Below are 23,290 nucleotides of genomic sequence, written 5' to 3' on the forward strand. Positions count from 1 at the left end.
AAGATTTTAAAAGGTAAAAAGGAGGTTGCACTAATATTAAACTTCACCTTCAATATTGTGTGTTTTGCCAGTGTCTAGAATTTCAAAAACTTGGTAATCCGGGATGAGACATAGCAGTGTTCTTGTCATTAAAGGGTGCAGGCAAACTAGGTTTTTCCCGCTCTGAGAGCTACTTTCTTTGTTCCTCTCTCTTGTCCTCTCACAACAGAAGAGCAAGTATTTTCAAAGAACTGTTGCTCCCACCTTGTTCAACAATGTTTCCTTAGGAAAATTTTCTTTCATGATGTATTTCCTTCAGTCCCCAGCCAAATCAAAACAAACTTGAAAATACTCTCGTGAGCAAGTGAGGGAAGCCTGGCACCACCTCTACTTCTCACTGGTGCCCTTTTCTCCCTATTTCTTGAATGCAGCTTCCCGTAAAAGCGATCTACCCTTAACTGCCTTAACCTTCTTACAGCCTATTCCATTCCCCAGCCCATAGGGATTTGCTCCCATGCTCTAAGTCAGTGGCTGTTCTCACTGTGATCACCAAAGACCACCTTACTGCGAAGCCCAAACATCTGAAACTGTTGACCACCCCTTACTTATTGGAACTTCCTTCTCCCTTGGTTCCAGGCCACTGCTCTCTTCTGCTTCTCCTCCTCCTTTCACACTTCTCTTCTGCCCAGCTATTCACTGGTAGGTTTGCTCAGGGTGGCATCCTCAGGGCTCTTTCCTTCTCAATTCTACTTCTCTTCTTGGGTGATCTCATGTATTCTCATGGCTGCAATTAATATCATGATGATGACATTCAAATCTCTATCTTTAGTCAAGTGTCTCCTGGACACCAAATCCCTAACTCCAATCGCCTTCTGGATAACTTCACTAGGATATCCCATGAGTACTCAACCTCAACAGAACATAACTTGTTATCTTTCCCCCAAACCTGTTTGGATTCCCATTATTCTTCACCTTGGAAAATGGTAACCCCATCGGCCAGTTGCCAAAGCTAGAAACACTCTCTTCACCACGTCGGAAATCCTACACACTACCAGATCTCTTCTCTATTTCTCTTTAATCCAATCATATAAATTCCTTTTTGACACAGAATTCATATATAATGAAAGGGACAGATCTTAAGTGTACAATTTGATCATGCATGATAATTGGATACATCCATGTAATCCACACTCATCTCAACCCATAGAGAACATTTCCATCATTCCAGAAAGATCCCTCATGCCCCTTCCTGGTAAATACCTTGCTTCCCCTCATCATACCCCCAGATAATCACTATTCTTCTTTCTTTCACCATAGATTCATTTTGTCCATTCCAGAAAGCCCTATAAATGGAAGCATCCTGTATGTACTCTCTTGAGTCTGGCTCTTTCATTTAGCCTTTCTGAGATTCATCCACCTATTATTGTTTCTTGTTTTAAAGCGAGACAATAAAATTATTGTATAATTTACATACAACAAAACCCTTTTCAATTGGAGTCTGATGAGTTTACACTAATGTATATGGTCACTTAACCATCACCACAATTAAGATAAAGGACAATTCTATCAGACACTCCTCATGCCCCCTTAGACTCAATTCTCACTCCCCATCCCACCAGCAATCATTGATCTGATCTCTACCTTTCCAGAAAGTCAAATAAATGAAATCATATGGTATTAGCCTTTGAGAGTGGCTCCTTTCACTCAGCATTGTGCTTCTGAGATTTATTGACGTTACTGTGTTTCAACAGTGTAGTCCATTCCTTTTATTCCATGTTATGGATATACCACAACCTATTCGTCCATTCAACAGTTCACGGACAGCTGCGTTGCTTCTGATTTTTGATGATTATGAATAAAGCTGCTCTAAACCTTCACATACAGGTATTTGTGTGAACATGTATTACTTTTCTTGGGTAAACAATCTACAAGTGGGATTGCTCAGTCTATATTATCACTACATACTTCTTACCTCCCCATCCATTTCCCTAGGACTAGTCTCTCCCCGCTGCAGTCTGTGCTCCATATGGCTATGAGAATTTCTAAGACATCAGTCTGTCAGATAGAGACAAACTGTGAACTGCCCCAACAACAGACACTTGATGTCAGGTTGGCTCCTGCAGGATTTTAGTTACTTCTGGTCATGTTGTATAGTATTCCCTTTATTGTAATTCTGTCTTACCAGTTTGGCTCATATCATGATAAAAATGAAAGCAAATAATAATAATAATCTTACTGCTCTCCTGGCTCAAAAAACTCCAGTGGCTGTCTATCATCTATAGGATAAATTTATACATGTCAGTCCTCTATAATCAGGCTCCAATCTACTTCCATATCTCCTCTCCTGTCACCGCTTCCCACGCAGGCTCTATCTAGTCACAGTGAGCTTCCCACTTTAAAAAATGTCACACTGTGTCTGGACACTGTGCTGGGCACATCCTATTCCCTCCATTACAAATGGCTTTCCCCGGCTTTCCTTAGGTATAGCCAGTAGCTCTGGTGTATTCCAAGAGTGCCTGAGTCCCTCTGCTCCCTGTACTGTCATTTATCACTTCATGTCTGCTCCTCCACACCACTGGAGGATAGGGCCATGCCTCATTCATTGTATACTACAAGCAGCCTACACCATAAAAAGCACAGAGAAAGCAATCAAGAAATGCTAAAAGAAAGAAAAAGAAAAGAAAAGGCTAAAAGAAAACCAATTAAGTGAAAAATACTGTATGATTTTTGAAAAAGACCAAGTAATATGTAGCTACTCCCCCAAAGTAACCCTAGGACAAGACTCGAAATATTCATAATAAAGCTATTAACCAAAAAGACAATAAGAGGCATTTTTATTAATATTTTTACATATTGACATATTTTTTAAAAACCTGATAAAGGGTGGTCTAGGAAGGGAGGGAAAAAAGATTTGATAGGGCAAATAATAACACGTCCAACGCCTAAAAGATTACTAAACATGTCACACCACTAATTGTGGAATCAATCCACTCACCCTCTCCAGAAACAAAGCCCCGGCTGCAGCTGTGATCCTAAGTCAGTGGAAAGTGCTGACATTAGCCAGTCCGCACTGTCAGTCAAATGCTATTGTATAAAGAAATTCTTTTTACCTTGGCTTTGGATTTGAGTTGAAAACCTAAGGAGGAAGTCTTTATCTGGGGTCCAGAAGGAGAAGTTGGAAAAAAGCAAATCAAGATCCCACAGGAAAATGAGCTAAATAAAAGAGAAAGCCCAGAGCCAATTTGTTAACTAGTCCAATACATCAACATGGTATCTGGCTACCATATGTAAAGGTAGATTTGAAAGCAGTTTCTAGGACTTGGTACTGTTGATGAGAGCCGAAAGAGTGTCTTTTTCAGGCCTGATCAGCTAGAGAGAGTGATATCCTTTTTCCTGAGATCTAGTTACAGGAGGGCAGGAGAAGAATCCAGGATATGGTCAGACTCATCAGAACTTGTCTTTATGTGAGTGGAGAAAGAGCCAGAGAGACCTGGCTCCCAAACTTGGCTTGGCCAACTGCATGACCTAGGAACAGATTATTTAACCTTTCCAAATCCCTTGTCTTTGTTATAAAACCATGGGTAACAAATACCAATAAAACTCTCAAAAGAGGGCTAAAGGGAAAAACCAATGAAAAGTGTTTGACAACAGTAGGTACTTCCTCCCCCGAACCTTCCACAGTGAACTTCCCTTCCCTTCCGACCTGAAGAGGAGCATGGAATAAAGCAGAAAGGAGACTCTGTCGAAAAGTGAACTGTCAGAAAAGAAGAAAGAAAAATGAACTGTTTGCTGACTTCTATTGGTGATGGTCAAGCAGTTTACGTAATTGGGGAATGTATGCTGCCCACTTTTGTGTCTTCCACAAATATTTATGGACACCCACCCTCTGAGAATGTCAGCTTACCCTATGAAATGGTCTAGAATAAGAGCAATGGAAGGCCAACGTAGCATTCATTCAACAGACAGAGCCGTACTGAGCGTGGATCGTCCCGAGCAAAGAGGTCATTGGTCTCTGACCTAAACAAAGCCAGCCACATCGCCTCTACAAGGGGCATGGCAGCTGGCTCAGAGGAGTCCCAAGCCAGAGAGGACCAGGCTCCTGGCCTGTTACTTTAGCCGCCCTCACACACAGAGATAAAACTGCTGTCAGCAGCAACATCTGTAAAGGACAGCTAACATCCTGTTGCTCTTGGCTGGTTTTCTCCAACTGGTCAAAAAAGCCCTTCTCGTTGCCAGTTATGTCACAGTGCCAATTTCCTAAGCATACTTAAAGGGTTGCTGTTTACACATACATTTCACATGGTACCATATTTTTACAACCTTGAAGGCAATACAAATTAGAGTGCCAGAAATCTATTTTATTGGGAGAGGCATCAAAAAGTCTGTAAGACAAGAGTCCAGTGATTAAGGTGACCTGACAGCCAACCATCCCGTGGGCCCCTGCCCTCCAGGCTGGGTCTCCTTCATGTGGGCTCTTCCACTCATGAGCTCTGGGACCTCAGGAAGGGCTCCAGTTTGTCAGGTCTCAACTTCTTTTTATGGACTAATTATTCTCTGGGGTCCTTTCCAGATGTATAATCTATGAGAAGGCATTACACGGCTAAGTCTTAAGATTGTTTGCGAAGGCTCCTAGGTCTACATTTAAATACCAATAATACAATGCAGGTGTATGTAGATATCATCCATGTAAAATCCAGCTTGAGAAGAACAACACTTACAATCTATGCCTTTCAGCAGGGACTGAAAATAAGTTAAATGCATAGATAAACAGATGAATAGAATACTGGCAGTACCAAAAAGCAATCGTCAGGCATTACAGGTGGTAGAGTGGGAAAGAAATCACAAGGACAGAAATGCTTAGATAGAAATGGACTGCTCCTGGCCAAGATCCTTAATGTGTACGTGTGAAACGACTTGAAAGGATATAGTGGACCCCATCACTGGACTACTGGCTTCCACTAAAAGCACCAATGCTCTATGTAAGCCAAATTATTCCGGGAAGCTCTCGATTCCTGTTTACTCTAAAACAAGTTAAGAAAGAAAGAAGGAAAAAAAACAAACCCAGTTTATTCCTTGTAACTTAAACCCCAGGGGAAGTTCACAGGAGTCAGTGGGAGCCAGAGAGACTCACACAAATATACACACGTATGCAGAATCATATCTGATGGGGGAGGTTAACGAAGCACACAAAATCCCAGCGCTGACAGGAAGTGGAATTAGAACCACAAAAGCCAAGACAGTCAACAACTTAAAAAACTCCAGATGCACTCACTTTATTAAAGCTGAAGAAGAGGAGGGAGGGGGAAAGGGGATCCAGGGATGATGAAATGGACTTAGGGGTATTTCACTGAGTCAGAGAAAGTCACTACTTACTCATATCGGAATCTCTACTGCCACTAAGTTCCAGAAATTCTCAAGCTCCCAAAAGGCAATCAGGTAATAAAACAAACAGAAGAAGAAACCTTCAGAACAGCTTATGATCATTTCTACAACAAAGATTTTTACAGCAGGAAATTTACCCTCATATAAGAGTCAAGTAGATGTGGAAAAGAAGTTTTTTAACCTAGTGAGGTTTCTGAAGTTGAAAATATGTTCAATCACCCCTTGCTCAGACAGTTTAGAATAGCACTAAGAGCTCTAGGCCCTTACCAAATTAGATCTACTGAGAAGCCCACTATCAGGCCACCAAAGGGCAAAAAAGCAAGTACCAATGATTCTCTCAACAAACACTTCTTGAACATCCTCTAAAAGCAAAAACAATGCTACTGTGCACAACAGGAACAGAAACTAGGGAGATACCACTCCTGTCTGCAAGGAGCCTCTAGTCCAGGAGGGAAGTGAGACACATAAATGGGTACCAGATGACAATCAGGTACCACCGCAGATTATGAAAGGAAAGCTGGGAGCTGGGAGGGCTAACTGTGACTGGAATATTTAGGGAAAAATTCACCAAAGAATTGACACTTGACTTCATCTTGAAAAGATGTCGGTAATCAATAAGTAAAGTTAACATGAGAAAAATTTATCAGACACAGGATAAAGCAGGTGCAAAGACACAGGGGAAGGGAAGGAGCTGGCAGGCCTAGGCAGACAGTGAAAGGTCTGTTTGACAAAAAGACGGTAAGAGGGGAAGGAGACACACAGTGGCTACTGAGAATTGAGAGTATAAGCTCAGAGACTACCAAGTAAGTGCATGTGTAAACAAACCATCACAATATGATAGGAAAAGAATATAACAGAACAAAGGATCAAACAGTGTGAGAAAGGAGACACAACAGGGCACTTTGTTAAGCAAGGGTTCCTAGAAAAGGCAATAGTGAACATGAGTCTTAGAATATGAACAGAAGTGTGCCAGGCAGACAGGATAGCAGAATTTACACCAAGGCACAGTGGCATGGAGTGCTCAGTGGTGTAGTTGGATTATGAGATATAAGAGGAGATTCTAGAAAATTCTAGAATTTCTAGAATATGAAGCTGGGGTCAAGTCCTTAGAAGCCTTGAAGTCATGTCAAGTTTCTATTTACTAGTTAAGCCTAAGGAGCCATGTGAGGGTTTTACAAGATATGAACATAATTACATCTAGAAAAGATGTCACAACCTCTTCTTTTCCTATATGATTTCAGGTCCTGGTTAATCTATGTTCTTCTATTCAGAGTCTCAACACCTCCCTTTGTTTAGTGTCCCTCAAGTACAGATTATTATGATAATCCATGAAAGAGGTCAAAAATTATTAATTCTAGTTATAAAAATAACAAAGAAATGATTTCTATTGAGTACAAATTGGGAAGCAGACATTGGGCCAGTTGCTTTGCTTATCTCATCTCATCTCCACGGTACCCTTGGGAGGTAGGTACCATCATTACCGCCATTTTAAAGCTGAGGAAACAGGACTGGAGTAACGTGCTGAAAATGAGAAAACTACTAAGGGAATGGCTTTTAAACAAACGGCTTTTAAATTAACTCCCTGAGGCTCTAACGCCCATGTTCTCTACTTTCCTGTTACCCTGCCTCCCGAGCAAACCATGCTGTACATCCTCATTACTGCGCTACTTTAAATATCCCCCCAGCAATGATCCTGGTGTGTTTTACTAACAAAGCCTACCACCTGCTAAAAGCCCCGTGGGACTTTATAGACGCTGCTGCTGGCCATCACTAAAAAGCTCATAACCACACAGAAAGCAAACATGCGCAGGCACCCTTGGAGCTGGTCACAGCCAGTGGGTCAGTAGGCAACAGGCTTCCTGATCTAGGAGCTGTGAACTATGTCTTACTCCTTCTCTGTGCAACTGGGGAGTCACGGATGGAACAAAAGGAGACGGAAGGAGGAAGAGGAGAAGAAAGGGAAGCAGGGGGAGAGATCCACTAGAAAGAAGACTAAAACAAAAAGGAGGAGTCATTGGAAACTGGGAGAAAGCACATACTGGTACCAGCCAGAGCTTCTTGGAACGGTTCCCAGTCTGGCTGCCAAAGAGCTCTGGAATATATTTGTTAGAGCTGGATTCCTGTACAGCCCATTGCAGGCTTTTTCTGATTGCTCTCTGACAAAGAGACCCATACTTTGGTTCCAACCCCTGCTTCCCATACAGAAAGCTAGTGAGTCCTCAGGGGACCTCCACCACTGGCCTCTCAGTGGGACCTTCATGTGCTATGTTAGCCTAGAAAGAAAAGTCCACCACACACCTCTTACTCCTGCAGAATCACTAAGCCTGTCTACCCCAGGATCCTGTCCCAACTTCCCAAGCCCCTTTTCATAAAACATATTAAGCTTCTTGATTCTCCTTACCAAAACAACTGCTGCGGTGAGGAACAAAGGTTTTACAGGCTGTAGCAATAGCTAGTTCAGCAGAGATGATAGTCTTAATAATCAGGTCTTCCACATGGGCCATCAATGCTACAAAAAAAAAAAAAAAGAAGAAGAAGAAGAAAAAGAAAAAGAAAAAGCAGCAGCAATAGCAATAGAAGAAGTAGGAAGAAACACTATAATGCATGGAGTAGAAAGACTGGATTCCAGTGATTTATAAAAGCATGTGTGCTCATTCCAAAAAGTCTCTAGGTGGTGGCTGTGCTTCTCCCAGAGAAGGCGAGTTATCTTATCTATGAATATCTATGAATAAGTTGACGCAGGCCAGAAAATAGGTGCTGCGGACTGTGCTCGAGTGGCCTGCTACAACAAAAGACAGACAAGGAATGGAAAAGAAGCCTCACTCCCCCCTTCTCAGCCTTCTCCTATCACTCTTTCCTTCGGGGACTAAGCGTTAGCCTTTTGCGCACTTCCCACCCTGCTCGAGGCTCAGCAATAGTGTCCATTTTGACGCCAAGCCCTGAACTCATATTTGACGCTGCTCATTCTCCAACTCAGCAACATGAATGAGAGAGATCAACATGGACGAATTTGCACCCCGGGCCAATATGGAGTATTTCAGTTTGCACTTCAACACTCAAGAAGGATTAATTCACTAAAGGCTAAGGTTTTAGGGTGCCTTCCAAACTAGAAATAAGGAAAGGAATTTCAGGGCTCATGGAAAGCCTGTTCTCCATCTTGAACAGGACAGGAAAACTTGACACCACCACCAATGACCCCATCAGATGTCTCAGCAACACGGTCAGAACTAAAAGAGCGTGATTCATGCTGAGAGGCCAGGGCAGGCTAGATAGAGGAGAGAGGTCAACAAAGAAAAAGGCCTAGTACTCACCAGTTGTATCTCTGCCTTCCTGTTTCAGATACCTAAGCATGGCACTCATGCTCCATTTGTTCCCATAATCCTCCACCTCTGGATCATCACAGCTGAAACAAAGGAATGGATCAAGATCACACACGCAAATAGGCCTATAAGTAGAAATCAGATTTTTTACAAATACTTGTCCTTTTGATCATTAGGAAAACATTCCCTTTGCTGCCCTCCACTCAGCAAGTTTTCTCGGTCCTTTTTGTCATATATATGCCGTATCTACCATTGAAATGAAAATGCATATGGCTTCCCTGATCGGGGTGGTAGGGGAGAAGGCAGCAAATTCCTCTTTAAGCAAACAGTAACGTATCAGGAAAAGGTGGAAGAAATGTATGGAAGAATGTTAACGGAAGAGTGGATACATTAATAAAGTGAAACGTTCAGGGATACTAACCTAGTCTTTGAGGTAAATGTCCCATGAGCCCACAGAACAACTTCTAATGCCATTTTCAGACCAGAACTGAGTCTGTGGGCTAGTGAGCTTACGGTAATGTAGCATGTAGCATTTTAATGAGCTAACCCAGCACAGAACCGCATTACCATCTGAAGCAAGCTCCCTCCCTCGTTAGTGGTAGACACAGGTCTTTTTTTTGGTACTTTCTGAGGTAACACTGAAGGGAGAATGCACTGAGGCAACAAGAAAGCGGTAAGTACCCCACAGCCAGAGCAGCAGACTAGCAAACGGAGTACAATGCCATGACCACCAGAAGGGTCTTGCAACATGCGACCATGTCTCGCAGCCCCCTTATTCCCTACCACCACCCAACCAACCACCAGCTGCGCGTCTGCTCATCTTCCAGAGTGAAGGATACAGTATCTTCAGCCATTCCCAACACTGGTCACAGGACACTCCATGAAATCTATAGAGCTCTGGCAACTATGCCATCACTTCCAGATTCTTTTCTTTCTTTCCTTGGACCTTCTAGACACCTATTTTTAGTCTGAGGAGAAAGTAACTGTTTGGGTTTCTTTTTTATTTTTCCACTTTCTGGCAAAATTATCAGGATGAAAGAAAACAGAGCAGAAGGAATATTTCCACACAGCTGGGCTGGCACTCCCTTCCACCAAATCTTTTTCTGAGATGGCCTCATTTCTTTCTTCATTTAATTTATTCCTAACTTTTTTCCCCCCAATCATACAAGTATTTACTTCAGAAAAATTTAGCAAATACATAAAAGCACAGTGAAGAAAACAGAAGTCACCCGCCCATGATCCTGTCCACCACAGTTAAGCACTGCTAACATTTTAGTATATATCCTTCTAGTTTCCATCTTCTCTCCCTCAGCAAACATAGACAGCTTTAGTTATCTTATATATTCAAAAAAGAAATTCAACTGCAAGTAGTGTCGGGCAATCTGTTTTTTTCCACCTGACAATGTACAGTCGTGAACGTTCTTCTCTCTGAAACTGTATGCACATCTCTTGTTATTTCTTAAGCTTAAGTTCCTAGAAATGGAAATGCTGGGTCAAAGGGTACCAATATTTTTAAAGCTTTTGATACATTTTGCCAAGTGCTGAAATAACCTCATTTCTTGACTTCTAAAAAGTTCCATATGCCTATTAAATTCCCACCCGTTAAGTGAAGTGAGGAAAGACGGTGAAGACGAAATGTGGGAAGGCATATTTTGGTACAGAAAGGCGACACTCTAACAGGGAGGGCAAGCAACGGAAAAGCGGGAGCTAAATATGTTAGATGACCACGGCTTCCCGTAGGTTCCATGAAGATAAATGTAGGACAGTGAGCTGACGTTCCACGAGCACCACACCCGCACGTGGATATTGGCTCAGACGGAGCTGGTACCTGACATAGTCTCCACTCTTCTTATTCACACTGTAGTTTGTCAGGTGCATGAACTGGTTCCGAATGTTCTTGGCTCCTTGATCATATCTCACAGTTGCAAACCTGACAGAAAGGACGTAAGTTAAATGTCAGAACAGGGGTTCAAGGAAATGCAGGCTAGAACTCAGGATCAATGTGGTATTCATAAAAGGAGGCTAACATCATTAAAAAATAATGAGTGCTTGGTAAGTGCCCACTCCCATAGTAAGTGTTTCATATATAGTATTTAATTCATTCCTTAAAGCAAGTCCTAAAGTAGATAATATTATATCTCATTTTTAGAGTAGATATAAAAACTAAAGGGTAACCTAGAAAAATTAAGTAACTTGTCCAAAATTACACTAACAAAGTACAACATCCACTTTCTTTTTTTTTAAGATTTTATTTATTTGACAGAGAGACACAGTGAGAGAAGGAACACAAGCAGGGGGAGTAGGAGATGGAAAAGAAGCAGGCATCCCGCTGAGCAGGAAGCCAGATGTGGAGCCCAATCCTAGGACCCTGGGATCATGACCTGAGCCGAAGGCAGACACTTAACAACTGAGCCACCCAGGCGCCCCTACAACATCCACTCTTGATAAAAACCCTCAACAAAGTAGGCTTAGTAGAGGAATACACCTCAACATAATAAAGGTCATATATGAAAAAACCCACAACTAACATTTTCAATGGGAAAAAATACTGAAAGCTTTTCTCCTAAGATCAGGAACAAGACAAGGATGTCCACTCTCACCACTTTTATTCAACACAGTAATGGAAGTCCTAGCCACAGCAGTCACACAACAGAAAGAAATAAAATGCATCCAAATCAGCAAGGAAGAAGTAAAACTTTCCTATTTGCAAATGACATGATACTATACATAAAAAACACAAAAGACTCCACCAAAAACCTGCTAGAATTGGAAGTCTCAGGACATAAAATCAACATACAGAAATGCATTACATTTTTATACACCAAAAATGAAACAGCATAAAAAGAAACTAAGGAACCAAACCCATTTACAATTACAACAAAAAGAGTAAGATATCCAGGAATAAGCCTAATCAAAGAGCTAAAAGATCCATACTCTGAAAACTATAGAAAACTTATGTAAGAAATTGAAGAGGACACAAAGAAATGGAAAGACATGGAATTCCATGCTCATGGACTGGAAGAACAAATATTGTTAAAATGTCTATATTACTCAAAGCCATCTACACATTTAATACAATCCCTATCAAAATCCCAACAGCATTTTTGCAGAGCTAGAATAAATAATTCTAAAATTTGTATTGAACCACAAAAGACCCAGAATAGCCAAAGCAACCTTGAAAAAGCACAGCAAAGCTGGAAGCACCACAATTCCCAGCTTCAAAGTTACATTACAAAGCTGTAGTCATCAAAACAGGGTGGTACTGGTATTGGCACAAAAAATAGAAACACAGATGAGTAGGACAGAGAAATGCACCCACAATTCTATGGCCAACTTATCTTGGACAGAGCAGGAAAGGATATCCAATGGAAAAAGACAGTCTCTTCAACAAATGGTACTGGGAAAACTGGACAGCCACATGTGAAAGAATGAAACTAGACTTTCTTCCATCAGACATGAAAATAAATTCAAAATGGATTAAAGACCTAAAGATGAGACCTGAAACCATAAAATTCATCCTGGAAGAGAACACAGGCAGTAACTTCTTTGGCATCGGCCATAGCAACTTCTTTCTAGGTATGTCTCCTGAGGCAAGGGAAACAAAAGCAAAAATGAATTATTGGGACTACATCAAAATAAAAAACTTCTACACAGTGAAGGGTGGGGAGAGATTAAGGAGGGTACTAGTTATGATGAGCACAGGTATTGCTTGGAAGTGTTGAATTAGTATACTGTAACACCTGAAACACATATTACACTGTATGTTAACTAACTGGAATTTAAATAAAAACTTAAAAAAAAAAAAAAAAAACACACACACACCCAGAATCGAAACCAAGGCTGTCCCAACTCCAAAACTCACATTCTTAGTCACAATGTTGTTGTCCCATAAATAACTGGTTCAATGTTGAAATAATCATTTCTCCCTAAATTGAATTATTTTCTCACCCTCCATAATGCTGTCTGCAGATCTGGCTGTTGTAATAACACACTGAATTTCCATAAGTAACATTAAGTTCAAAAATGAAACTTGAATAAATTCATCAATATTCCCCACCCCCTACACTGACTCTGCAACACAGGTAGCTGCTACTTTTACAGAACCTTAGACCAATAGGAAGAGTGAAAAATAAAAACAGAGTTACCCATGCCTGGGAAACTGTGTGTGGGATGCTGTGGATGACAGGGCGTGAGCTGGTCAAGAAATACCCCGTGGGTGTGGATACAGTGCGTGGCACCATAGAATTCTATGGACAACATGAAGCAAAAAGAAAAAAATGTCAGCATAACGTTATATAGATTTAAAACTCATCAGCAGAAATACCAGAGCTGATCTTTAAAGTTCATGTTAAGAAATAACAATGGCAGCGTTAACAGCACACAAAGCCTAGGTCTGCAAGAACAGCTTAAATATGAGCATCGTGTAAGAGACTAATTCCTGAATTTGGAATGAAGGCAAAAGACGGAGGGATTAAACATGGAGCCCACTGAAAACAGAGCAGCAATTTGATACCCTGGACTACTGCCAAAAGAAGACCGAAGTATAAAATATACGTGCCTCTGAAGGAAGTAACCAGGGAAAGAGAAAACTTTCCAGTGATGCTCAACATCAACAAAAGGACACTTGAGTCGAATGGTTATGGTAAATATCAACCCCTGTTTACATACCGCCATAACCATATCACCCTTCGCTAAAGTGGTTTTCCCAAGAGGCACATCCAAGTGTGTGAAAAAAAGTCCTGGAAGGCCACAAGTTTATTTTCATATGATTTACAAATTATTTACATATGCTTACTCAGACTATGAAGTCAACATGAATTTCTACCACATTAAAGGGCAGCATTTAAAAATGTTCCTCTTCTCTATTTCTTCTCACCCACCCACTATCTCCACTTCCTAATTCCCTATACTAGAAATATATGAAAGCCAAAGAAAGAAAAGTGAAAAACAACCCCCCAAAAACCCTGAAATTAAAATAAACAAACATGAGGACAGGAAGAAGGATGTGGACGAAGAGACAATGCTGACCAGGCATGTATGGCTAAGGGACAAGGGTCTGATGTCCATTATGTCTGTGCATGAGAAGGACCTCTGATTTTTCAGAAACTTCTGAAAAATAGTAGTAGTTATCACCTAACTTCTAACCATGTCACTCCACAGTAAGTAAACCCTACCTATGCATCCCAATCTTCCTTCTATAGCCATTCCCCAATCAAGTGGGAGACAGTCATTCTCTGAAGTTCTTAAGAAATGCAAAGAGGACCCACACGGGGCCTGCTTGCCTCACCCAGACATTACCTCACAGTGACATACCTCCTGCCATCCTCTCCCCCTCAAAAGAATAATGATGGAGAGGGAGGGAAAAGGTTCTGCTTCAGAGAAAGAGGCTTTTCATCTCTCCTTGATATGATGATCTGATCTAACTTGATTGACAACATGAAAAGATTGGCAAAAGCCTGCCAGTTGAGTAACCTGGTACTCCACTCATCTGTCATTTCTACACTTCTTTTTTCAATCGGACTGCATCTCTAACAATGTTTCTTCGTCCTAATCTTCCTTCTCCCTGAGGAATTTATATTCTGAACTCCAGTAAGGACGAGATTATTGGTGTCACAGAGGGGGCTTCTAAAGAGCGTAAAAAGCAGTTAGAAGTGAGAATTAGAGAAAACAAAAACAAAAACAAAAACAAACTTAGGCTCGGTGGAAAGTTACCAAAAGGGCCAAAAGCCATCCTCTATTTTGTTTAGCCCGATGGGGAATGTAGAAGGCCACATAGGTGTATGAACGCTCATCTCTTCCCTCCTAAAATGATAGGGTTCTCACTAAAGCCCCTATTAAAAGACCATGTTCATCTCTGGTCACCAGTTCCCAACATCTCCTTCGTATTATCTAGACTAGAGGTTCTACCAGCCTACCAATCAAGTTCTGATTAGCCCGCAAATTGTTTTAAAACAAAACAAAACAAAACACCTGGTTGATTTGGCCAGTGTTTAAAAACTAGACCTTCCTTCCTACAGCCATGACTGGTATGGAGGATGATGGAGGACAGCATAGGAAGGCGGCCCACAGGCAGTACACAGAGTTATCCATGCAGGATGGCGGTCCCACAGGGTCAGAGTCCACACAAGGAGGGCATCTGAGGGAGACAGTGGCCAAGGAGGTCCAGAGGTTGGCTACACACAAGGGAATTGGGTAAATAAATATGTTGGAAAATAAAGAGAGTCAGATTTTTCACTGTTGGAGAAGAGAGATAGAAAACAAGGACAGAGAAAGTCTCAAATGAACTCTGTAGTTTTGAAGGAGAACTGGAGGTATTCGTATAAATTCCTGCTTTTCAACGTATGGAAACAGATACAAAAATAAATATAAAAGGCAATGTGTGCCTCTGTCTATATATATATATATATATATACACAACACACAAACATAGATTTCCTTGGTCTACCCATTTCAAGGACCTGAAAGCAGAGATATCCCAGAGCAATGAGATTATCTAGCTCTTGGATCTTAATTTCTAAATACTGCTCTCCATTAAAAGCAACTAGTGCCCCTTTGAGAAAATGGTTGATTCTAGAGCTGGGGTGCAGAAAGAATGAGAGAAGCCTGAAACATCTTGTGCTCAAAGAAATGAAAGGACACAAAAGCCAGTTTACAGGGGCTCCCACTGGCCAAATCTGAGACAATATGATGTCAAAATAAATCCTGATAATAAAGGATTATAACCCATCAAATAAAACAGAGGAGTCCTTGAGTCCCCACTGGTATAAATAAATAAATGAATAAATAAACGGTTAGAAGAGACAGCTCTTCCTTGGAATAAAATGCCAAATAATAAAAGGAAAAGGAATAATGGAATCAGAAAGTCATCATTCGGCAACTGTCATAGTAATAACTCAGGCAAGAAACATCAATGGAGAGTAAAATCACTGAGTTAAAGCGAGAGGAGGGATGAGATTTTATGTGGTCTCAAAATCTCCTCAGAAGACACTTATTAATGAGAGAGCGGAAAACAAAGTAATCTTACAGCAGACAGATCTAGTAGACATAACCTTCACCAAGTGGTCAAATACCAATAAATCATTATCGCGTGCCATCAGTTTTAATGCAATAACAACATGGCATCGCTTCTGTGGTATTCTGGCCAAAAATACATAAGCTGGGTCTACTCATGAAAAAATATCAGATAATTCCAATGGAAATACATCCTAAAAAATGACTGGCCTGTCATCTTCACAAATGCTAAGGTCATAAAAGTCATGGGAAGACTGAGGGAACCGTTCCAGACCAAAGGGGACCAAGAGACATGACAACTAAATAAACCACGTGATCCGGGCTCAGAGGCTTTTGTTACAGAGAACATTATTAGGACAAATGGCAAAATCCGAATGGGATCTCTAGATGCAGGGTAAAATGTAACTTTGCGCTACTTTTACAGCTTTTCTAGAAGTCTGAAATGGTTTCAAAATTCAAAGTCTAAAAACAGAAGTAAGTTTCTCAATAAAAATCTAGATATTCTCGGGGTGCCTGGGTGGCTTGATCGGTTAAGTGTCCAACTCTTGATTCTGGCTCAGGTTGTGATCTCAGGTATGTGAGATGGAGCCTCAAGTTCTGCTCAAGGCAGAGTCTGCTTGGGATTCTCTCTCCCTCTGCCCCTCCCCCTACTCACACTCATGCTCCCTCTCAGTGAATGTCCTTGGGAGTCTGTAGGTTTGTGACCCCTGATTTAGAACTTCACATATCAAATTTCAACCCATCTAGGTCTGCAAGCTTCAACGCGAGCTCTTCATTAGCCGCAACCTAAAAGACGTAATTTACCAGCCACCCCAGGACCACATTTGCAAATACTTATGCTGGCACATACTGAAATCAAAATGATGAATTGAGTCTTGAATCTCCCTCTTAATGAAATCAAAATTTAGAAAAAGCTCTGATGACAGCATTTCACAGCCTTGACCTTTAAACCAAAAATATAAAAAATAAGGGGGAGGGGGTAGCCTGGACTTCTTTGCCAAATCTGAAACTCTGTTTACTATTTCATAGCCCACCGATGGAGAAGTATATGCCTTGTTATAAACCACACTGAAATACATAATCTTTGTTCTGATAATGAATTTTTTTTTTTTTTACTATTTTATTTATTTATCTGACAGAGAGAGAGATCACAAGCAGGCAGAGAGAGAAGGGAGGAAGCATGCTCCTGGCTGAACAGAGAGCCTGACATGGGGCTCGATCTCAGGACCCTGGGATCATGACCTGAGTGGAAGGCAGAGGCTTAACCCACTGAGCCACCCATGTGCCCCCTGATAATGAATTCTGAAGTCAAAAGCTACATTTCCTTTTTGCTTCTTAATGTTTCTCCATGAGAATGGGGACAACAATAACGATCTGTCTAAAACTCTTGAGTGTCCATGGGTAGGGATCCTGTGTTAGGCACATTGAAGGTACTGGGCAAGTATGAATTGAAACTGCACACGAGTTGCTTGTCCCAGGAACATCACCAGTGTGGAACCAAAACAGGAAGGAAAGCACAGACTTAGTGGAATCCTTTTAACCCTCTTCCTCCATTCAAAACCTATGCTGTTTTTCACGGACACAGCAGAATAGCCGGAGTCAGAGATAATCTGGAAGTAGGGCAGTGAGCCCCTCCCCTTTGAGAGTCCACATCATCTAACAAACCTTCAGTCCAAAAGTACAAAAGAAAAAGGAAGCCAGCCCCGTGGAGCCCCTGGCTGGGGCACCTGAGTTATCTTGCAGCAGGTGTAGCCATGCCGAGCCAGAAAGGTCCGGAGGATGAAGAGACAGCACCTCCGGGGCAGCCTTGCCAGGAGCCACTGGGTTTCATCCTGGCCTGACCCAGACAAATCTTATGGACGAGAACAAGAGGCCCAAGGGCTCTCTGATCTGCTGTCAACCAGCTGCAGGCGGGAGACTGCCAGCGCGCTGCAGTGACGAGGCAGCGCCCCACGGAGCCGTCTGGGAGGAGATTACCAGCCTGATCCCTGGTCTTCGGAGCCAGAAATGACTCAAACTTCACAAACAGCAGGGGCCTGCCAGCGAGGGTGACACTGAGCACCGGAGAGGGTTTTCTTGCCCTCGCTGCTGTCTCCACAGCCCCCCACCCCCCCCCTCACTGCTGTGGCAGACTCTGGACAGTGTGCAGCCTGTGAGGTAATGCGAATTCCTTGGCAACCAACGAGTACCTGAATTCTTTCAAAACCGCAGGAATCCAGCAGAGAAAAGGTAAATATCCCTGCGGAGCCAGTGTTAATTAGCAAGGAAGGCTACTGAAGAAGGAACTGGGGGGTGGGGAAGAAGGGAAAGGCATTACAAATGCTTTGGGGTCTTTTCTGAATTCCTGTTGAATCACGCGGCTAGGGCAGGAGAGAGGCAGCGCCTGACGGACCTTCTCACCGCCCTCGCCTCCCACCTTCCAGCGTGGATGGCAGCTTCCAGTTCTGTGGATGGGCACCTTTGCTGCCCTCGAGTTGCCAGTGCGACCTATCTTTGGGTGTCTGACAACACACTTGGTTTTCAAGTCAATTTTGACTTTTTATTTTTCCCGTTGTAGTGAAAATGTGCCTATTAGCTCTGTCTCAAAAAAGGCCTCATCAAATCGTTTAGACCACATACTGGATCCACTTGAAACTGTAAAATCCAGGACAAAGTCTTTTTGGATCCCACCTCTGACAAGAAAAAGAATCTACACCATTTTGGTAGAGAATGGTACCCCTCTCTGGAAACTGAGTGTCCCCTGCTGGTGCAAAGCAGGAACACACTTGTCAAACTCAAAAACAGGGTGAACCTCTGGGGCAAAAATGCTGGGCCCAAATATGAGGAACCCAATTCTTTTTCTAAACATCTCCATAGTTTGCCAATGTATAGGAAAACAATGACAGTTTTTCTGTGCTAATAAAACAACAAAGACAACTGGAAATTATTAATCTAAAACTATTTCTGGTCTTTTTCTTAGTAAGTTTAAAAAGGTCAAGAATTGACACAAAATACCTAGTTTACAAAACAGTCTTGGGAAATGCACTTAATCTTTATGTCTCCTAAGCATTAATTTGGGGCCCGAAACAGAAGTGACACAGGAGAAGGCCCTTCTTTTCTAAAGAGGAAGCCAATTAAATTTGCTGCCAATGCTTTCTCTTTAGGAAAAATCACGGTTTTCCTTGTTGAGCCTCAAAGTAAAACAGCCTAGTAATCTCATCCCGAACTGATTATCTTCAGCAATGTCTACAGAAAACACACGTGACCCCAAATTACCAGAGGCTGCAGATCTGGAGACGCTATGGACTATTGTTGAATGTAATGACACAGTTGAGCAGATTCTGAGGATTAAAAAGAAGCAGATGAATGCCAAGATACACAGTGAGTTAAGACACAGGAGCTCGGGTACATGGAAGTGGCTGTGAACGGCTGCGGAGCCTCGCAGGCCTCACTAATAGCCAGGCACAGGCCATATTGCACCATACTTGTGTGAAGCCCAAGTACTTTTACTTTTACATTAACTGAGCCCAAGCCCTGAATAGTCCTATTATTACTTGGTTCAATTTGGTCTGAGTTTTTTTTTTTTTTTTTTAAACTGTCTTCCAAATAATTCTGGTGGGGAAAAAAAAAGTACACACACACACCCACACATACACACACTCAGTCCCTGCTGGGGGTGAGGGAAGACAGTTACTCAATTTAGTGGATCTGATTTCCCACACACACCCGGTAGACACAGCACTCGCATATCTGTAGGAAGTTCTATAATGAACGTTGTAGTGCTCTCATATCATATCTGAACCACTGAGGCCTGAAAGCTACACTAAATTTTACCAACAGAGAGGGCTACTGATAGCATGAGTGCAAGGTCTTCAGAATAATATGCAGAAGATGCTGGTACGGCATCCTTGAGAAAGAGCGGGTGTAACCTTGAGGTCTTTTCCCGATTCAAGAAGTTCACTTTGTGGCAGGACATAATCAGTCCCTGCAAAAGGCACAGGAGGCAAGATGGGGTGAGGAGGCAGGGAGGGAAGGAGGTGGAGAAGCTCACGTTGGACAAGAGGGTCAGCTCATGTACCTCGACTTAGAAAATGGAAACCCCTCAAGCATCTTATACTCCTGAGCAGGAGGAAAGGGTTTCTTTTCCTTTTTTTTAAATCTACACAGTATGGGGATTCAGCTTTTAAACCTTTACTTCAAAGTCTGAGAGCACATGTGTCTACAAACACGACAGAAAACTGTCTGCCTATGAAAAGCTGATGTGAGCTAGGAGGCCTGGTGTGCTCAGATGCCCGGGTCAGCCCTTTCCCTAAGAACTGAGAAAGATTTTAGCTTCCCCGTCCTTTCCAAGGAACAAGAGTCTAGAACCACAGAGCTTCAGTAGCCTTCAGTGTTCCTCACACTCAGACTCAGGAATCATCCATTACCGTGTTTCTGAATGCTGTCGCTGCCACCTAGAGGGGAAGGGGAGGCTCACCTCAACCCGCTACAAGCCGGTTAAAGGCGCTCACCCTGATTCCAGTCACAGGATGCATCAAAAAATGCGAGTCGATGACAGAATTAAAATAACATTCTAAAATAAAAGCTTCCAGGGCACCTGGGTGGCTCAGTGGGTTAAGCCTCTCTGCCTTCAGCTCACGTCATGATCTCAGGGTCCTGGGATCGAGCCCCGCATGAGGCTCTCTGCTCAGTGGGGAGCCTGCTTCCTTCTCTCTCTCTCTTTGCCTGCCTCTCTGCCTACTTGTGATCTCTCCCTGTCAAATAAATAAATAAATTCTTAAAAAAAAGGAAAAAAAGAAAATAACAGCTTTCAGAGGACAACAATTCGTGTCAAAGCACCTAAACTTAGATAGGTAGCCTTCTTCTAACTGTGATATTTCCCATCTTCCAAGTGCATTTTCTAAAATTCACAAATACAGACCATACTTTTTAGCCTGCTGTGGCTGACTGCAGACGCAAAGTAAGTCCTCAACTGCTGGGTCCAATAAGGCCACCAAGCAGAAAAGGAACTTCAGAGCAAGCTCGTTAGTAAAGAGATTTACATATTAGTTTTGTAGGGGAAAAGAATACAAGCACAGCAAAATTACATACTTATTCTAAACAATTTAAAAGGCCTATATCACCGGTAAAATTTTCTGGCTGTGGAAAAAAACCTTCAAATTTTATTAAAAGTTGAGTTTAATTTTGTAAGTAAGTCACTTTCGTTATCTTAAAACCTAAAAAGTACATCAAGAGAAACAGAATGTATATACAACCACTGTAGGGTTTATTATTTACAGGTAGGGGAAAAAAAGCAGCTAATGTCTCCAAAATACAAAAGGGCAACAAGAGGCCATGAAACAGCTCAAGCTATGAGCTCTGGAGTGATATCCACCAGTTCAAAGCCCCACTCCACTACCATCCAAGTGGGAGAGCTCTGAAAAGTGACCAAGTTCTCTCCTCACCCCCGGAAGCCCATTTTCCCAACTGCAAAACTGCATTAACTACAAGGTTGTTGGGAGCACTGAAATAAATGTCTGTTATAGAACAGGTATATCGATATTGGATTTCTTCCTTCCTAGATCGGTTGTGAAGAAAAGTGACAAATTATCTCAGGGTATCTCAGGTATGACCCTAGGGTCACCATAACTACCACTGTGGCCTGAAAACACAACGTGATCCTGGATCCCTGCTGGGAAAGGTGTGGGTTTATATAGAGAGGCACGTTCCTATGTGCAGAGATGCAAGGGAGACTGCAAAGTAACATGACTGATGTTCAGCCATCTGAAGCCCATCTGGGTTCATCTTCTGAGTTGAATGTAAGAGATACAGCCTGATCTTAACACACTCATTAAATGGAGCCATTTTGATAAACACCCCTTCCCCCCAAAAGTCTCTTACCTAGCCAATCCCTCTTCATAGAGATAGATGACAAGAGGATCATAGGAAGTCACAAGCACGTAGAGGCGCACGTCAAACTTGAAATCTAGAAAAAAAATTGGGGTTCATAAAGAAATATGAAAGAAAGAATAGTCTTCCTCTCCCCACAAAACACATACTGCCTGCATACCTTGCCCTTTAAGAATAAATCATTACTCATTTCCTACAAATAAATAAAATATATATATATATATATATATATATATATATATATAACACATCCATTGAGAAAGAGAGCTTACATATACAGACTGTGCAGCTCTCACGTAGATGTACTACAAAGCACTTTTTCTTTTCTATTCTCTCATTTCATCTTCAAAATAATCCTATGAGGTAGGTAAGGCACCAGCCTCATCTCTGGAGCCACAGCTGCCAAGAATTATACAAGCTTCATAAAGACTTACTAGAGAAGACTGTGAAAATATTCTTTAAAATTAGCAAGATCGAGCCCGTCAAGGGCCCAATCTCAACTCACCGTCTATGAGCAGGGGGTTGTTAATGTAACGGGAGACCAGGATGTTCTCCTCCAGGGAAATCTGGTTCGGCTATTGAGTAAAGAGAAAGAATAAAAGGACAAAAATCCTAACTCACAATGAGGGAGCAGAGTTCTTGACCTTTCAAAAACAATAAAGTGGAAAACTACATCTCTTAAGGAAGGTTTTATTCCAACCTACCCCTACATCCAACTGGTCAGGTAACACAGCACTTATAAACACTATGGGTATCCAATTACAATGAGGGAAAAATAAATTTACATACCACTTCTCACGTAATAAAGAGAGCAATAACAGCTTTAAAGATTTACATACATGATATTAAAAAGTTACATGCCAAGAAAATAAAAGCTACTTAAAAAATAAATAAAAACGTGCTTTCTCCAAAATGTAAGGTGTGATGGAAATTTTAAAATACTACCATTATTCTTAAGCAAAGGCTTTCATCAAGCTGCTTAGAGAACTTACAGATCTTTTCCCAATGGATCCTGGCATTTTCCTTGAGAAACAGGAAAGATGTTTCATTGATTCATTCAGTTGTATTTCCTATGCTACTTTAAAAAGACTGAGCTAGATCTTAAAGGGTTTTTCAATGAAAAAAGAGTTGTTATACAATAAAGAATCATGAGGACTGTTTGATACTCATAAGGCACTGAGGATCCAGTGAAGACAGAGAGAATCCCTGCCCTCATAGACCCTAATCCATCCTTCCAAAGGCTTTAATATTTAGGTAAGGGGACAGCAAAATGTACAAGTTAAAAGAACACAAAGCAGCATAGTTACAAGCGCAAGTCGAGGGACTGCTCAGTACAAGTGCTGCCCAGTTTCGTGAATCAGTGAGGAAACGTCTATTCTGGAAGAGTAGGCGCAGAATCGAGTGTTGAAAGCTACTAGCACATGGTGGAAAGGAAAGGAAGCTGCCACGGAAAGGTGGCAGGCACAAACTTTAGTTAAAGGAGAGGACGCAGACCAATGACCTGGGGCTAAAAGACCAACCTGAGGAATAATGAAAGGTCTGGTTAGAATCTCAGGAGGGAGGGGACACCACCAGCAAAGGGATTTGAACCCCCAACAAAGGAAGTTTAGCCTGAACATGGTGGGAAGGAGGAAATGTTTGTGGATTCTTAATAGTAAGATTAAAATATATGGAATAGCACAACTCTAACTGAGATTAGATGAAGACAGAAAAGTCAGCTGGAAGCCACC

At 41.8% G+C, this 23,290-nt stretch overlaps 1 protein-coding gene across 18 annotated transcripts in view; it reads right to left on the minus strand.

The window, feature by feature from the left end:
* Nucleotides 1-23,290, minus strand: part of TTLL5 (tubulin tyrosine ligase like 5) — a 281,253-nt gene that overhangs the window by 219,855 nt on the left and 38,108 nt on the right. For all 18 annotated transcript variants that reach the window (XR_009399190.1, XR_009399191.1, XR_009399192.1 and 15 more), the window contains exons 8-12: nucleotides 22,066-22,135; nucleotides 21,552-21,636; nucleotides 10,510-10,611; nucleotides 8,673-8,764; nucleotides 7,763-7,870 (exon numbers count right to left, since the gene is read on the minus strand). Coding sequence is in view for 15 of the 18 variants with exons in the window: in XM_059373692.1 (XP_059229675.1) it covers nucleotides 7,763-7,870; nucleotides 8,673-8,764; nucleotides 10,510-10,611; nucleotides 21,552-21,636; nucleotides 22,066-22,135 (457 nt within the window). In the remaining 3 variants the exon portion in view is untranslated. The remainder of the gene's footprint in view (nucleotides 1-7,762; nucleotides 7,871-8,672; nucleotides 8,765-10,509; nucleotides 10,612-21,551; nucleotides 21,637-22,065; nucleotides 22,136-23,290) is intronic.

This window comes from Mustela nigripes, chromosome 13 (assembly GCF_022355385.1).
Source record: "Mustela nigripes isolate SB6536 chromosome 13, MUSNIG.SB6536, whole genome shotgun sequence".
In the NCBI taxonomy this organism is placed as follows: Eukaryota; Metazoa; Chordata; class Mammalia; order Carnivora; family Mustelidae; genus Mustela; species Mustela nigripes.